The 18,236-nt window shown below is 50.5% G+C and overlaps 1 protein-coding gene across 2 annotated transcripts in view; it reads right to left on the minus strand.

Annotated features, from left to right (window-relative positions):
* LOC126526646 (MIF4G domain-containing protein-like) overlaps nt 1-18,236 on the minus strand; it is a 102,527-nt gene that overhangs the window by 66,743 nt on the left and 17,548 nt on the right. For both annotated transcript variants that reach the window (XM_050174513.3, XM_055068328.2), the window contains exon 3: nt 10,588-10,745. In XM_050174513.3, coding sequence (XP_050030470.1) covers nt 10,588-10,745 — 158 coding nt within the window. The remainder of the gene's footprint in view (nt 1-10,587; nt 10,746-18,236) is intronic.

The raw sequence follows: 18,236 nt of genomic DNA on the forward strand, positions 1-18,236 counted from the left end.
GGCTTGTGGAGGAGCTAGTATTTTCAGCTTACGACGAGGTGTGCGTCAGTCATACAATCAATTCAGGAGCTGAAAAGATTGGTGACGAGTATACCCGTCGTATTGCAGTTGATGAGCACCAGCTAGTCCACATTGCGTTATTTTTTTTTTTTTAGTTTTAAGGCGAAAGCCTTTACATCTCTGTTTCAAGGCCGCGTCGTAAACACAAAATACCACGCGACCCAGGAAGGCCAGAAGCGACCCAAAGCATATTCAGGGGTGTATAAGAGAATAATCATTAGCCAAGTTAATTAATGATCAATTAGTGATGCAATTATGGTGAATTATGGAGGATTAGGGTTGAATAGGGAGTATTAAATTGGACTAGAGTGTATTAAGGAGGATTAAGGTGGATTATTGTGCATGAACAAAGACTAAGGCGTATTAAGGAGGATTAGCGTAGATTAAGGTCGATTAGTATGTATTAAGGTGAATTAGGGTTAATGAAGGAGTATTAGGAACGATCATGGTTGATTAAGGAGGATTAAAGTGAATTACAGTGGGCTTTACAGTGATTCAGCATTCGCGTCTCTGAGGCGATACCTAAGGACACCTTGGATTTGCGGAATTTGCTCTGGACTTCCACGCATGCATGAATGGGCCACGATTATTATTTTGTTTTCTCACGGATACAGGCAATGTGCAAGGTGTGTTCGCACGATCGTGCACGCCTGCTGTTGCTATCGACATCTAGGCGGAGGACGGGAATCGTCACATCAATAGCGAATGTTTTAAAACGACCTTTCTGCGGTTTTGTTCTGTGGGGAGACTTTTTTCCATTGATTTAAAACGAGCCAGAACCATCGCGTTAATGCGCTTTGATTACGAAGGCTGAGCAGTCAATCATAATTGTGGTCATGACGTAATAATGCAGAGAATATTCTGCAAACAATTATGTTCAGCAGTTTCAGTTTCCGTTTAAGTTTATTGATGCGATTGAAATGTTTTACAGAAGAAGTAACTCTAGGAGGTCCCATAGTCAAAGAATGAGGAGGGACCTCCACGTGCAACGTATGTGCAGTGCAGTGAAACGTATTTCAGCCTAATTAACCTTCACCCTCCTTCATCGACTTTACTCCTCCTCAATCCACCATAATCCTCCTTTATCCTTCTTAATCCATACTAATCCTCCACAATTCTCCTTAATGAGCATTCGTCCGCCCTAATCCACCTTAATCTATCCTAATCTACCTTAATCCATTTCAATACAATCACTTATCATTCACTAATTAACTTTGCTAATCAGTAATCATTCCTTATACACGGCTTGACATGCTTTGGTTTGCTTGCGGCCTTCCTTGGGCCACGTGATATTTTCTATACCTCACAACGCGACCTTGTAAACGATAAGAGCTTGTAAGAGGCACAGAGTAAAGCACCTCATTATGTGGCCGAGAAAAATTCTCTGGAGTATAGAACTCGCCTCAAAGCTCTTCTTACATCAGTGAACCCCATTCATATGGCCTTCAAGAAACGACTTCCTAATAAGCGTTGACCTCGGCATTATCGATGCTGTTATCAGCATTTCTCAAAATTTTCAACCACAATAGGAAGCGCAAGTGGCCCAAAATAACGCGCCTCCATAGACTGCTGCGGCCACTCCGCGGGAGCCCAGGTGAAAAAGCGTGCCGTGCGCAAAGCGCTGTTACGGTTGGCGTGTAGCTCCCCGGGCAAAAAGGATGCTCGACCACCATGCCTCATAAAAACGAAGCGTGATTTCCCAATTTGTCGTGGTTGTCTCGAGTGGTTACCGGTCTGGCAGGTGCCCCGCAGGTGCCCCGCAGTTGCCGCGCAGTACCGGTCTGGCAGGTGCCCCGCCTCTTCGTGTGTGTGCATGCCTAAGCGAAACGAATGGATCCCTAATTTGGTATGGTTGTCACGAGGGGTTGCCGGTCTGTCTGGCGCCCCGCAGTGCTTACAGGCCCCTTTTCGTGTTTGCGACTTTAGAAGAACCCTTTCCATGAACTGTCAACCACTACACTTCCGCGAACCAATGTCGCCTAGAAGAATGGATCAGTCGCCTATCCACAGTCAGCCGCCCAACCAACGTTCGCGGAAAGGAAAAAAATAGGATAAATAGGAACGGATCGAACAAAGGATAAGCGCCTACGATCCCGGAACTGCGGGTTGATACCTGCGGAGGCGGGCCCGTCCAGGCTCACCTGAGAATGCGGGAGCAGCCGCAAAGCAAAAACGGGGACGTGCAACCTCGCCCAGGAGGGGAGGAGCAGCCGAAAGCACCAATGGGGACTGAGTGGATGTCACGTGATGTTGACGTGAGCAAGATCCCGCCTACGACTTTAGTGGGCCTATTTAAAGGGCCCCGCAATGTACTTTTTCAATTCATTCTCTTCTTCTCATCTTTCACCAACCATTGAATAAACCGTGCAAGTTTCGCACTAGAAATCGCCTCGTCGTTGCCTAGCCGCCATGGTTTACCGGACGCCTGCAGCCCGCCGACAACGCCACGCTACCCAATAGTAACGTCGGTCGAACTTCGGAAAACAGGCGTCGTAACAACTGGTCGGCAGCGGTGAGGTACGCTACCCTGGAGAACGCAACAGCTTGCAGCCGCCGCGAGAGGAGAATCGAGGAGGAAAGCGCCGCGGGCGGGAGCGTGTCGCTTTTTCAAATTGTCAAGGAACCTTAGTGTCTACGAGAGCTGCAATCGGGGTGGTTCAGCATGCATGGGAATAATGAGAAGTACATGAATCTGCCTAAACTTCGGCCATGTGACTTTAAAGGTCTCCTCGACATTGTGAATTCTTCATTTTCCACAAAGTACTGTGTACTAAAAAATTAAGCAAATGTTACACGTTCGTAAAACGTTAAGGCGAAAGCCTGACTGCACTCTTGCCAAACTTTTTGACACGATTAAGATGCGTTTATGAAGAGCTGTGGCAACTGTGTGCGAGGTGTGCAATCAGGCTTTCGCCTGCACGTCTTACAAAGGTGTGACACTTCCTTATTTTTCTCGCTGCTATCTCCGCCGAAGGTCCGCCTATCAGAGCGCAAGACAGAACGAACCGAAATCGCCGCACCTACTGGTAGTCGGCCAGTGCCGTCAGCACCTTCGCAGAGGCAGGGTCAGTATGGGAGCGCATGCATGATGAGCTGCATCGGAGCCAGCTGTGAAAGACGACAACGAACGCGTGGGTGGTGACACGAGCGCGCCTCTGTTACGTGTGCGGCCTCGCACGCACTAGGCACGTCTTTAGTGAGACAGAACCATGGAGCAGCCAAGGCTTCAGGGTGCTTGTCTGGCACGCCGGAGGCCCGGGTTCGGAGGCCCACCCACACCGGAATGTGCCAAATTTTGATTTCAAAGCTGCTAGTTTACTCCGTGACGTGTGAAACCGACAATTTGTTGACGTGTTTTTACTCTCTGCGGCGTCGGTTATTCTCCGTCACGGGGCAGCTCCAGCAAGGTCACCGCGAACATAAGCACTTAGGATTTTCGCCTTGATATTTAAATGCACATTTTTTTTAAATTATTCACCTGGATGATTCGAACACAGGACCTCTAGGACAGAAGAGCGACATTGAAGCAACTACATCCCGAATGCATGCATCGACAGGTGGCATAGAGCTCCCTCATGAATTTCTTGCAGGCAAGCGAGCATCTTGAGAGATTTGGCGTGTCTCAATTTCGACACCTCTACAAGTTAAGCCGCTATAAGTAGGGAATGCGCATGTTCGCAGAGTATTAAACAGTTGGGGGAGGGAAAGCCCTGAAATAAGTCAACATTTACACTCAGTGGTGTGCTTTGTCTTTAGTTTCAAGCTCCGCTGGTAGCCCATATTCAAAAGCTGGAATGGCTGCGATTTTTTTTATCGCCATCAGCGCTTGCGAAGGAGTTTTGAGAATGACAGCTCAGAAATAATTGTCCTGAAACCAAACACCGACAGCTCATGACTTTTATGTTAAATATTGACGCGCGTACTTGTTTATCTTTTCCGGGTGACCGCTTGTCACCGCCTAAGAAATGTTATCGCACAGCGCAGGACGCGCCTGCATGTATTGGAAGTTTCTGGAATGTTATTGATGGTTCCATCCGCTGTCAGTCACCGAACCTTGTGTAATCTTATTGCATGTATGCGCGACGCGAATAGTGTGGAACTTTGTGGAAGACACGCGGGTCCCAGCGATTACTCTGGAACGTTCGGCGACTGATGTATAAAAAGCCGACGCGCTTGACCCGCTGATCAGAATTTCGACGATCGCCAAGTGTGTTCGCCGCTATCGCTGTTCTTTGAGTGTAGCCTGCTTATGAGGGCACAAGTTCGCCCAATAATGTAAAACGCTACTTTCGTTAATCACAGTTTTGCTGCCTTTTTCACAGTCACTACAACGTGACATCTGATGGAGGTGCTAGTGCGTTCATGTAACGAACGCTCCCGCAAAGGCTCGATCCAGGCCCGAAACCCGAAGACAACACCAACGTCACCAAGGACCAGCGAGCAAGCCGTAGGCAGCAAAGATTGCGACCGGAACACGGACCTCTTCCCGAGAAGACCAGAGGGATCAAGCCCAAGTCAGAAACTCCCATGGCTGCCCCAGCGTCCTTTATTTTGCTGCAACAATCTCGAGACCAACCAACCTTTCATGAATCATCGTCTGAAGAGCCAGAAACCTGGCTCGAGACATATGAAACTTATGACTTAAACATAGTACTTTCAACAACTGGGATTCCGACGACAAGCTGCGGCATGTATACTTCGCCTTAGAGGACGCCGCCAGAACATGGTTTGAGAACCGGGAGTCGACCTTGACAACATGGGACCTGTTCCGTAGCGGCTGCCTGCGCACCTTTACGAGCATCGTGCGCAAGGAAAGAGCCGAAGCTATGCTGGACACCCGAGTGCAGCTACCTAACGAGAACGTTGCCATTTTTACGGAAGAAATGAGCCATCTGTTCCACCACGCCTACTCGGATATGCCCGAGGAGAAGAAAGTCCGCCTACTCATGCGGGGTGTGAAGGAAGAAGTTTTCGGCGCAATGATACGAAGCCTACCGAAGACAGTAGAAGAGTTCCTTCGCGAGGCTACCAGCATCGAGCAGAAGCTGGAACTGCGGAAACGGCAATTCAACCGCCGCGCAAGCCCAGCAAACTACGCCGAAGTTCAATCATTGGCCACCGACGACCTACGCGAGTCCACTAGAGCGGTCGTGCGAGAGGAACTTCACAGTACGTTCCCAAGATTCCTGCCTCAGGTTCCGCCAATCGCGGAAGTCGTGAGAGAAGTCGAGCGGTCATTGGAACGTCCCGAAGGCCAGCCGAAATCGCCACAGGCCCTGCCTGAAGCAGAGACTTACGCCGCCATCGCGCGCCGTCACGCTCTGCACCCGCGCCAGAGCGCTGTTAAGACGGAGTTCCGCCGTCCGCCGCCGCCGCCAGATCGCCCACCCGTCGTCCAGCGAAGCTACCCAAGGAAGACAGACGTCTGGCGCGTTCATAACCACCGCCCGCTCTGTTACCACTGCGGAGAAGCGGGTCACGTCTACGCCGATGCCCATACCGGGAGATGGCACTGCGAGAATCAGCCGTTAACGCGCCGCGACCACAGATTGGTGACCGACGTAGCGATATCGCCGACTACCTCGCCGCCACTCAGTAAAGCCATCGACGACTATCCCGTTCGCCGTCACCAGGCCGCTACCTGTCACTGTAGCACCGACCATACACTGGCCCAGCCCAGGACCGGTCTGCCAGCCCATATCCAGGAAACTAAAAGCAGCAACCGATGGAAATGCGGTTGCTGTTCGTCGAACTGACGAAGATTCTCCGCCGCCGACGAGGACGCCGAAGAGACTATCTTGACTACATAATGAAACGCCGCCGTCCCGACGAAGTCTAGAAGCAAAGAATACGCCGACGAAAAACGACCTGACGACGCCACATACCAGCGACAGGTCAACGGGACGCAGCTGTGATCCGACGCCACACCGACGTCGACGTGCTTCTCGACGGCCACGCAGTCGCCGCCTTAGTCGACACAGGGGCCGATTACTCCGTAATGAGTGGACACATCGCCGCCCAGATGATAGTTAAAACTGCATGGGAAGACCCTCAAATTCGGACCGCTGGGGAACACCTCATCACGCCGACTGGAATCTGCATGGCAAGAGTAACCATTCATGACCGCACTTACCCTGCCACCTTCGTTATCCTCCAGCAGTGTACACGAGACGTCATTCTGGGTATGGACTTCCTGAACCAACACAGCACAATCATCGACCTGAAGTCGAAATCGAGAATGCTGTCGGAAGATAAAGCGATACCGCAGGAGAGCTCTCGTAGTCACCACGCCTGGAGTGTGCTCAAAGATCACGTGCGCATCCCGCCGCGCTCCAGCATTATTTCCGTCAGCACCGAAACACCCGCTCGCGAGGAAGGCGTCATCGAGGGCCACCAACATCTACTGCTCGACCGTGAAATTTGCGTCTCAAGAGGGATCGCTCGACTACACGGAGGGAAAGCGGAAGTGATGCTAACCAACTTCAGCCAAGAGTTCAAGCATATCAGCAAGGGCACAACAATCGGGTACATCGAGGAAATTGTGGAAACTAACACTGAATTTGTCCTCTCGGATTCTGCCCCATTTGCTCCGACGACCGCAGTTCCGGAACCAGACTTCGACGTAAATCCAAGTCTCCCCATGTGTAAGCAGCAACAGCTCAGAAGTCTTCTCCGGCGATACAAAGACTGCTTTTCGATGTCGTCGAGGATTCGACAAACACCACACTCTAAGAAGAGTTTACATCCTTTGGAGTGCCCCTTCTGCCACACAACAATAATCGTCATCTGTCTTGATGAGTTTCCTATCTTTAACGCTGCGAGCCCGGTACTTTCCACTAACGAACGGCATGCGCGTTATCAGCACGATAGTATTCCCGACAGGAAAGTAGCGGGTGCGGCGTTTTGAAGAAAGGAAACGCATCATGGTAGATGACGATTATTGTTGTGTGGCAGAAAGGGCACGCCAAAGGGTGTAAACTGTTCTTAGAGTGCAGTTGCAAAACATCGCATAATAACCGAAGACTGCGCTAGACCACTCCGCCAGCGCCCTTACCGAGTTTCAACGCGAGAACGTGAAGCTATAAGAGAACAAGTCGACGAAATGCTGCGCGACGACATCACCCAGTGGTCAAAAAGCCCGTGGGCATCTTCTGTAGTCCTGGTGAATAATAAGGACGGAACCCTACGCTTCCGCGTCGATTATTGTCGACTGAACAAGATTACGAGGAAGGACGTATACCCCCTTCCACGGATAGAAGACGCATTGGATCGGCTCTGCCACGCTAAATACTTCTCGTCGATGGACCTCAATTCTGGCTACTGGCAAATAGAAGTCGACTAGAGAGATCGCGAAAACACCACCTTCATCATGCCAGATGGCCTCTACGAGTTCAAGGTCATGTTATTCAGACTGTGCTAGGCGCCTGCAATGTTCCAGCGCGTCATGGACACGGTGTTAGCAGTATTGAAGTAGCAGACGTGTCTTGTTTACTTGGATGACGTCGTTGTCTTCGCCAGAAATTTGGACGATCACCATAGGCGGCTTGCGACAGTATTAGAGGCCATCAAGTCATCAGGGCTCACTCTGAGGCCGGAAAAGTGTCGCTTCGCTTACGATGAGCTTCTATTCCTAGGCCACATCATCAGCAAATCTGGAGTACGCCCCGACCCGCAGAAGATAGCTGCCATCGCAAAATTCCCGCAGCCAACCGACAAGAAGGCAGTGCGTAGATTCCTTGGCATGTGTGCCTACTACAGGCACTTTGTCGATGACTTTTCACGCATCGCTGGGCTGCTGACATATCTAACCAAATGTGATATCGAGTTCAAGTGGGAAACGCAGCAGGCGGACGCATTTCAAGTACTCAAACGACGCATGCAGTCACCGCCCATACTGGCACACTTCGACAACGACGCCGATACCGAAATGCACACTGACGCCAGTAGCCTAGCCCTCACTGCCGTCCTCAGACTGCAAGAATATGACATCACGATAATCTACAAGTCCGAACGAAAACACGCTGACGCCGACTGCTTATTACGCCCTCCCGTCGATCCCCCGCCGCAAGACGACGAGGACGATGACGCCTTCCTTGGAATAATAAGCGCCTAATAATAATAAGTCCTAATAATAATAGTAATAATAATAATAGTAACAATAACAATAATAAATCTTTAGACTTCACTGAACAGCAACGAGCAGACCCGGAGCTAAAGTCCTCGTCGTTTATTTAGAAGGGAACACCGACGTTGTCCCTAGGGCATTTAAGCACGGATTGTCTTCGTTCACGCTACAAAACAACCTGCTCGTGAAGAAGAACTTCTCACCAGTCCGCGGCAGCTACCTTCTTGTTCTCTCAGCGCTGCGTCCGAAAGTACTGCACGCCCTACATGATTATTCGACCTCTGGGCACCTCGGGTTCTCCCGGACGTTGTCGAGAATACAGGAAAGGTGTTACTGGCCGCTTCTGACCACCGAGGTCGCCCGTTACGTCAAGACATGCCCAGACTGTCAGCGACGCAAGACACTACCGACAAGGCCAGCAGGATTACTACAACTGATCGAACCTCCTTGCCGACCATTTAACCAGATAGGGATGGATTTGTTGGGACCGTTTCCGACATCAACATCCGGAAATAAGTGGATCGTCGTGGCGACGGACTATCTCACCCGCTTCGCTGAAAATATATCTCTAGCGAAAGGCAGCGCAGCGGAAGTGGCGAAATTTTTCGTCGAGAACATCCTACTGCCACATGATGCCCCAGAAGTCCTCATCAACGACAGAGGAACGGCCTTTACAGCAGGGCTCACCCAAGTCATTCTGCAATACAGCCAGACAAGCCACAGGTGGATAACTGCCTACCACGCGCAGACGAATGGTCTCACGGGGCGCCTGAACAAGACCCTCGCTGACATGCTAGTAATGTACGTCGACGTCGAGCACAAGACCTGGGACGCGGTCCTGCCGTACGTAGCCTTTGCTTATATAACACGGCGGTGCAAGAAACAACACAGATCACCTCGTTCAAGCTGGTTTACGGCAGGAACCCGACGACGACTCTCGGCGCCATGCTGCCGCACGTCACCGACGAAGAGAATCTTGACGTCGCTACCTATCTCCAGCGCGCCGAAGCGCGACAGCTCGCCTGTCCACGGACCAATAACCAGCAGCGTACCGACAGCCGACAGCACAACCTCCGACGACGCTACGTCGAGTACCAGCCCGGCGACCGTGTTTCGGTTTGGACCCCGATACGCCGACGAGGACTCAGTGAGAAACTATTGCAACGCTATTTCGGACCCTGCAAGATCATCCGACGTATAGGTGAACTGGACTATGAGGTCGTGCCAGACAGCATTTCGCATTCGCAATGGCGCCACGCACGATCTGAAGCGGTCCACGTGGTGTGTCTTAAGCGCTCTTACTCACGCTGACAAACTTATTTTTTTCTCTTTGTTACGGGGTTTTTGTTTATTGCTTTCGTTTGTTTGCAGCATTGGGTCGATGCTTTTTAAGATGGGGGTATTGACACGTGTACTTGTTGATCTTTTCCGCGTGGCCACTTGTCACCGCCTAAGAAATGTTAACGCACAGCGCAGGACTCGCCTGCATGTATCGGAAGTTTCTGGAATGTTATCGATGGATCCATCCGCCATCTGTCACCGAACCTTGTGTAATCTGATTGTATGTATGCTCGACGCGAATAGTGTAAAACTTTGTGGAAGACACGCGGGTCCCAGCGATTACTCTGTAACATTCGACAACTGATGTATAAAAGGCCGACGTGCTTGACCCGCTGATCAGATTTTCGATGACCGCCGACTGTGTTCGCCGCTATCTTTGTTCTTTGAGTTTAGCCTGCTTTTGAGGGCACAAGTTCGCCCGATAACATGCTAGTTTCGTTATTCACAGTTTTGCTGCCTTTTTCACCGTCACTACTACGGGACAATATTCTGGGACTGAGATATGAAATGTGTGAAACAATAACAAAAACAAAACTGCGTAGCCCCTTTAGAAGGAACATTCGGCGCCGGTCCTGTCGTTTGTGTTCTTGAGTCCTGGTCTTCTACGCCGTGCCTTCACTAATTCAAAGGAACATCTTTGCCGGCAAATTGGGATCACCGGCAATGAAAAACAACAGCAAATTAACATCGTGCGCTGCACTGTGCATCACTTCGCAACAGGAAACAAACATTAGCCGTTAGTTTCAGAAGCGCCATGTGGTTCATAAAAAAGGTGATTAATGAAGTCGACAGCCTGAAGAAATCTGGTCTGGTCGGGAATAATCATAGCGAAAAGAGGAAACAGACGCGACAAACGGCCTTTTTTTTTTTTTTTGCTGACTGACGTCTCAGCCCCCACACGGGCACCTTCTGTACAACCCTTGCGTACATGTTGCCTCGGTGTGCTCAGCTCTTATTTGCGATAATTTCGACATCCCAGCATTTTAGGTCTGTTTTGCTGCGACTGCCAAGGCGTCATCATGGCGGCCTATACGCTTATTCGTGCATTCGAAATTGCCCACCTTTGAGCGTCCCGTCGCGGATGCAGACGACTGCTGATGACGGTGATGAGGGGCAGTGCCTTCAGAACCGTCCGTGTTGGCACTGCAGCCACCACTATTTGCCGTTGGGGCTTGCTCGTCTCTACGCACGGGTTGGTACGGTTGGTCCGCGGCAGCCGCTGCAGGCGAGTGAAACAGATTTCGACGGTTTTACTTTTCGAGGTGTTCAACGGCATTGCGTCTGCAAACGAGCTTTTAAATCTTGCATCTTATTTCAGGTACTCGTCATCAGAATTCAAAGCTCAACACATGTAATATTGAAACCAAACGCCCGTAGGGCAGCAAAGTCGCCCTTCTATCAGCCATCTAAGGGGCATGGACTCAGCCATCTAAGGGCCATCTAAGCCATCTAAGGGGCTTGCAGCATAAGCTTACACAATGTTCGCATGCGAAAGCTTTGTAGAACTACAAGCAATGAGGTACCCACATCTCTTTCGCAAGGAAAGGGCACCCGTTCTTATAACAAAACAAGGAAGTTTCCGCAGCATGCTGTCCTAGATATCAGACTAAACATTATAGCCAAATTTTCACTACAACTCGGGAGACGGCAACCATGGCTTCCCAAACCGATACATTAGTGTTGTGCGCCCACGCTACGTCGCTTCCATTACTTCTAGCGTTCGGGAGAGCTTCTCTACGTGCCTGTTGAAGAGGTCGGTGTCTAAAGCTTATTTGACGCACTTAAAAGGTGAGCCGGCGAAACTTGGCCTGCAGTTTAGCAGGATTAGATGTCAAGGACTGATGACGCAGAAGCTATGAGTGGGCAACAACACGGAGCGCTGTCGCTCATCAGACACGACTTCCCAAACACGTTGTACACGTACTGCTCGTCACATTCTCGCAATCTTTGCTGAGACAGTGTCTCAGCTGAACAATTCATTCAATGGGCCTCTGGCGCAGTAAGTAAAGCCTGCCCTTTCCTTTGCTTGTTTCCCAAAATAACTGCTGTAAAATAACGGGAAAACACCTCGGACTTGAAGAACTCATCCCGCTGCTCACAGAGATATTGCGCAGCGAGGTTGGTGGTGGCCGGACGCGGGACATACGGCGTGAGGCCTTACGGCCGGGCGCAAAGTGCCGCAATAGAAGAGCCCGACTGCTCGAGTCAGGGACCAGACAAAGGATGCGTTTATTCCCGCGAGGGGAAAGGAAATACACCAGGGTACACTTACAGCGTTAGGCGCGGAGTGGTGCCAGCGGTCATAACCATTCGAAACCAAAACTCTATACCGCAACAGGATATCACATCACCTCTCCCTTGAAAGAAAATTCGCCACTCGCTCTCCTCACTCGAGGAAAGCAAGAGCCACGATTTACAGAGGAATACAGACCTCTAAGCAGTTATACAATGAATAAGGTTTTCAAATAGTACGACTTATTGACATGAAATTTACACATTTTAGCTGGCGTTGGCCAATGGAAACTAAATGCAGTGAAAATGTGACTCACACCCTGCCATGTGTTGTCTAACTTGAGATGAGTTGTCTATATATCACATGTAAGCCCCATAACACAAGTGTTTGGTGGATGACATCTCTATAAAGTAGAGGAGCCGAGCCGTGTCTGAGGACTGGTCCTTGTCGAATAAGTGGGCATTCGGGTCTTTCCTGTGGAGCGATGCGAAGGCACGTATGCTCGGACAGGAGCGACGCTCGCGTCTCATCCGAACATTCTGGCCAACTTCTGCTATGATCGGACCAACGTACTGAGAGTTTCTGTGTTTTTGTCACGGACCTGGTGGGGTGCTCAGCTAGCCCTAACGGCTGGGAGAGTAGGCCTACCGTTAGGTACGCCGAAAGCCCGCACTCCTGCAGCAGCAATGGCCCCGAAATTCGTCAGCGACGCTGGTGGATGGACCACCCGAGTATCAAAATATTCCCAAGGTACGCAGAACGTTGCAACGCTCATTTTACGTCCGCCAACTGGCCTTTTCCTACCTTAGTGGAGCCCACGAACGCTTCACGACGCGCTAAGCGTCTCAGCAGCCCTCACTGCTGCAGAGGCTTGGCCGCTACAGTTGACATCAAAAAAGAAAAGAACTTGGCTATAATAACCAGTGATGACTCCTCGGCGACAGAAAAGCTCCAGCGCATTAACGAAACCACTTTTAATGGCAAAACTTACCCTGTCTAGATCTATATCGCTTCGCCCCACAACTCGTGTAGAGGTGTGATTCACAACGTGGAACTGAACACCCCAACCGAAGAATTCATGCGTGAGCTCCGAGCCCCAAATTATGAAATTATTGCGGCTCGTATGATGGGTAAAACAGCCACTGCAATCATAACTTTCAAGGGCTCGCATGTACCTCGCCAGGTCATCTTCGGCAGAGGTGTATACCGCTGCGTCCCTCACCGACCCAAGGCGCAATCTTGTTCAACATGCTTTGCTATAGGACACCGATCAGACGTTTGTCGCAACAATGGAAAACAAAGGTGCAGAACATGTGGAAAGTCTGTCGGAGATGTAGGGGATCATGACTGCAAACCAGGCTGCCCTAATTGTGGCAAGGACCACAAGGCCGATGACCCAACTTGTGAAGTGCGACGAGTCGCTGATAAAGCGGTCAGAGAAGCGGCCTACCTGAAGCGTCTGAAACAACGAAAGGACAACAAGCCAATGAAAACAGTCACCATCGCAAGCCGAAGCCCAAGCCCAAAACGCAACTCCGACAACACATCGAGAGACAGAAGTAGCTCCAGAAGCCGTCAACAGTCCAGGGGCAGCAGCCGCTCCAGAGGTAGGAGCCGATCCAGGGGCCGCAGCCGATCTAGGGGACGCGGCCATTCCAGGGGCCGGGACCATTTGGGGAGCCAAAGCCAGTCCGGCAGCAGCAGCCAGTCCAAGAGCGGCGGCCAGTCGGGGGACTGCAACCGGCCCGGAGGTGACAGCCAGTCTCCGGATCACAACCATTCCCGAGGTTAACAAGCCGAGCAACCCGCCAACCAGCGAAACTTGAGTCAGTCACCCGGCACCTGCCCTTTCCCCCCCCCCCGTGACCTATGCATCTCAAGTTCAAACACGAGCTCAAAAGTAGCCAAGGATTATAAGAACGCTCTACTTCAAGCCCGCAGACCTAACCAAATGTCAACACTATCGTCACAATCACTAGAGCCTACCGAAGACATGGACATGCAAGCAGAGGCACACGCACCTGAAGCTACACCATTGGGTCATATAGTGCAACCCTTAGTACAGGAAGTAGAACCAGTGTCATTGCAACCGGCAGTGAAAAAGGCAAGATACCACACAACAGCCCTACAACGCCTTGAAGCAGATTTTAAACTAATAAGGGACGAAATGAAAGAAATGCAAGCCAGTCTAGAGGCCAAGATAGCTCAACAGGTTGCTGCTCAAGTTCAGGAGGCGCTAAAAGCATACACTAAAAAAATAATGAGCCAAATGCGCTCCCTGTTCAACGAGCTCCTCAGCAGCCATGCAGAGGCGATGGTCTCTACACAAGTGCAGGCTGCGATGGCCGCATTACCGCGCCAGGAAGAGTGCGAACGACCCAAAGCACGTCGATCTATCAGCATAACGCGACCCACTCCTTACGCTACAGCGGGCGCTCCGCAAAATCATCAGTAGAACAATGGCGACTAATCTGGTGGTGTGGCAGTGGAACTGTAGACGGATTGCTCGAAAACGGGGCCTTCTCACGCAGTACATTGCCGCTCAAGATCGTCGACTCGACATTCTCCTACACCAGGAAACTAACCAAACACCTCATCTTGCAGGCTATAGCCATAATTCGGCACTGGCCATTCTTATTCGTAAAGATATAGCAGTAAATGTTGTCCACAGCACGGAACAGAGCCTCACTGTACGCGTCTTTCCAACTAAAAATGTCAAGAGCAAGGCAGAGCCCCACTTATTCATCACGAATCTTTATAGCCCCCCAAAACAGAAACTTCTTCAAGGAGGTTGCGAATCTGCGGCCAACGGAGTATTTTGATCATCTAATAGCAGGCGACTTCAACGCTCCACACATTTCATGGGGATACACAAAAAACTCCTCCAAAGGATCCGCCCTACTACACCATACGCAACAGGCCCAGCTAACTCTCCTTAACGAGGCCAACTCCCCGACGCGGCACGGAAACTCCGTAGAAAGGGATACCACGCCCGATCTCGCCTTCATTAAAGGACGACTGACAGCGCAATGGGTTAACACGCACGATACTTTAACGAGTGACCACACTGTCATACAGATATTTCTGCCAATCAAAGGATTCCCAAAACGCCAGCGCAAGCATCGCCTCACGGATTGCAATGAGTTCCGCAAAACACATGTAGGAGACTTCCAAAACATGCATTTGAAAGATTGGGTAGAGATGGTCAGGCAACGAACCCAGTCACACACGAAGGAAATAATAGAGAAGTGGTAGCAACCAAGCACGGACAAGCATCTTCTTCATCTCTGGGAGGCACGGCATGTCCTCATTAAGAGATGGAAAAGAAATAAGCTCAATCGAAAACTACGCTCACGCATCAACACGCTCAACGAGCAGATCGTCCACTACACTGAACATCTCACTCGTGAACAGTGGTACGGTACGTGCAACAGGTTCAATGACATTGAATATGAGCTCCACGTGGAATCTCATCCGATCACTCATTGACCCGACCCAGACAAAGACGGAAACGTCCCATAAGCTGCGAAAGCTGCTCGAACATTTGAGCATACCGACGACCTATTCAACGAGCTTATAACAACACACATTGCGGATCCAGCGCAACCACAGTATGCCGACTACAAAAGCGCAGAGCCAGAAAATGAGGGTCTCACCGGCCCAATCACATTAGCGGAACTACAGCGTACCTTAGCAGAAGCAAAGCCGAATAAAGCGCCAGGACCAGACCAAATTACGACAACACAGCTCCGCAACCTTACAGAAGCCGATCATGCATTCTTACTTCAGCAAATTAACCATGTGTGGGACTCAGGCAGCTTGCCAGAAGAGTGGAAGACAGCCAGCATCATTTTCATTCCTAAGCCTGGCAAGCCCCAAGCCATAGCGAATCTGCGTCCAATATCGCTAACATCATGCGTGGGTAAGCTAATGGAGCGCATCGTGCTTAACAGACTTCTTAGTCATCTTGAGCAATCACAACACCTACCCCATAATTTGATTGGATACAGACATCACTTATCTACTCAAGGCGTTCTGCTGCAGGTACACGAAGAAATCACGAAGGAAACAAGCAGCGCTCAACTTAAAGCTATTCTTGTCATAGACCTCAAGAAAGCTTTTGACTATGTTGACCACGATGCTATGTTGCAAGAGGTCGAAGCTACTGGCTGCGGAACCAAGCTTTATAACTATATTAGGGGCTTCTTACGGAGTCGAACGTACACACTACGAGTAGGCGACATCACCTCAACAGTATCCCCATCCGCAGAGAGGTATCCCGCAGGGTTCCGTGATCTCGCCTACACCCTTTAATATTGCCATGTGCGTAGTTCATAGAGCGCTACGAGACATCCCCGACATCAAATATGCGATCTACGCAGATGATATCACCATCTGGATCAACACGAGTTCACCAGGGCATATTCAAGCAACTCTACAACAGGCTATGAACAGGGTGCATGAGGCTGTTCAAACTATTGGCCTTAGATGTGCGCCGGAAAAATCTGAGTTGCTACTGGTCCATCACAAAAGATGGAAACCCCCCACCGTACAAATTGTAAACGAAAGCGTGCCGATTTCCCAACCAAAATGTATTAAGATTCTCGGTCTCCATATCAAGAAAGATGGAGGTCCCGCTGCGACGGTGCATCACCTTCTCAGGCAAGGAGAACAGGTGCTGCACATGATGCGTAGGGTCTCCAACTGAGCAAATGGAGTGAAAGAAGCGGATATGCTTCAACTAAGAAACGCGCTAATTATGTCGTGCCTGCGCTATCACCTGCCCTATACCAATCTCCGTCAGCAAAATATCAATCGCCTTGATGCGCTCATCCGGAAGGCGACAAAGCTGGCCATTGGCATCCCGTTTAGTGCCAGCACTAAGCTCCTCCTTGACATCGGTTGCCATAGCACGGTGGTGGAACTAGTCAGAACTCATCGTCGTCGCCAAGAACTGCGTTTGCAGCGCACGTGTCAAGGCACGCACATCCTCCATAGCATCGGTCATCATCCAGAAGCTGCGCCCCTTCTGAACACGCGCCCACTACCCCCGAAACAACGCGAACTCCTAACCGTAGCTCCGCTGCCACGCCATATGAATCCAGAACGAGGCAAGGAGAGGCGACGACAGCGAGTTGCCTACTTCAAGAGGTACACGGCAAGACACCCTGATGGCATTTACTTCTACGCTGACGCTAGCGTTGGTGCACAGGGCTCCGCTATAGCAGTCGTGAATAACGACCTCCAAACTGTACATGCTGAGTTACTCCCAGAGACAGATCCGACCTTAGCGGAACTGACAGCCATCGCAACCGCGATCAAACACATGCCCCTTAGTAACTCAGCCTACCCAAGAGTCATATTTACTGATTCCATGGCGGCTTGCAGGAAATTATTTCACAACGATCTCCCGGCCCACATTTCGACATTTATTCAAGAGCACCTTCAGGGTCCTCTGGAAATCATCTGGATACCTGGTTATGATGGGCTGCCGGGAAATGAAAGAGCTAATCAGCTTGCCTGCGAGACTTTGAACCAGGCACCCTGCATTGCGCGACCCGCCCAGACGAAAAGGTGGGCTCCCCTGCCTCTGCCGCCATATCAAGAGGCAAGACGCAAGTTCCCCAAGCTCAGCAAAGTAAGTGCTCAGCCGTGAACAGGGTGTACTGATTCGTCAAGCCCAGACTGAAACACTCCCTGCACCAGCGCGAATGCACCTCCTCCGCGGCCACTTACCTGAAGATCCCCCACCCTGCCGATACTGTGGCGAATACCCGAACACATCCCATATCCTCTGGTCCTGTGGACCACCCCCACCTCCCCATCCTGCCCCCACAAATCTTTCCCCTAAACCCCAAGCCGGGTGGCTGACAGAAGCAGCCAGCGCCGACGACCGACGGTACCTTGCGGCGTTTATCAGTGCTGCACTGAAGAATGCCGCAAGCGAGGCTCTGGACTGAGGGCCTTTCCACTATACCACCCAACATGAAAATGAAGTTTTTTCTCTCTGTCTCTATAAAGTAAAAAATTCAGGTACATGTACCTATCACAGGCTTCCGTTTTTTAGCAGGCATCTCTTTTTCCCATTTTTTAAAATAGAGAAGCATACAATTTAAAAACACTGAAAATGAATACAAGTTCATGAACACAAATGCACTGAAGTACGTCTTGGAGGACAAGGAAGAGATGCGTACTTGCACATACGTCATACATGATAAGAGTTCAATGAGTACAAGGAACCGACAATGCAAACGTCCATGTACCCCCTTCAGTAACACGGAAGGGTGACTCATTCGCTCTAAGCCTGAGCCGCGACAACTCTTTGGCTGCCATGGATTGAATATGCGTAGTGCACGTTTACTCTGCGAGAATGCAACGAATGCAACGAATTCAACCCTGTGAGGATACTATAGGACATAAGCAACATGTAGAATGCTTCTGGCACAAAGAAACGATTTCGTATCACGGTCATTACCG

The sequence above is a fragment of the Dermacentor andersoni genome, chromosome 8, assembly GCF_023375885.2.
Source record: "Dermacentor andersoni chromosome 8, qqDerAnde1_hic_scaffold, whole genome shotgun sequence".
Classification (NCBI taxonomy): Eukaryota; Metazoa; Arthropoda; class Arachnida; order Ixodida; family Ixodidae; genus Dermacentor; species Dermacentor andersoni.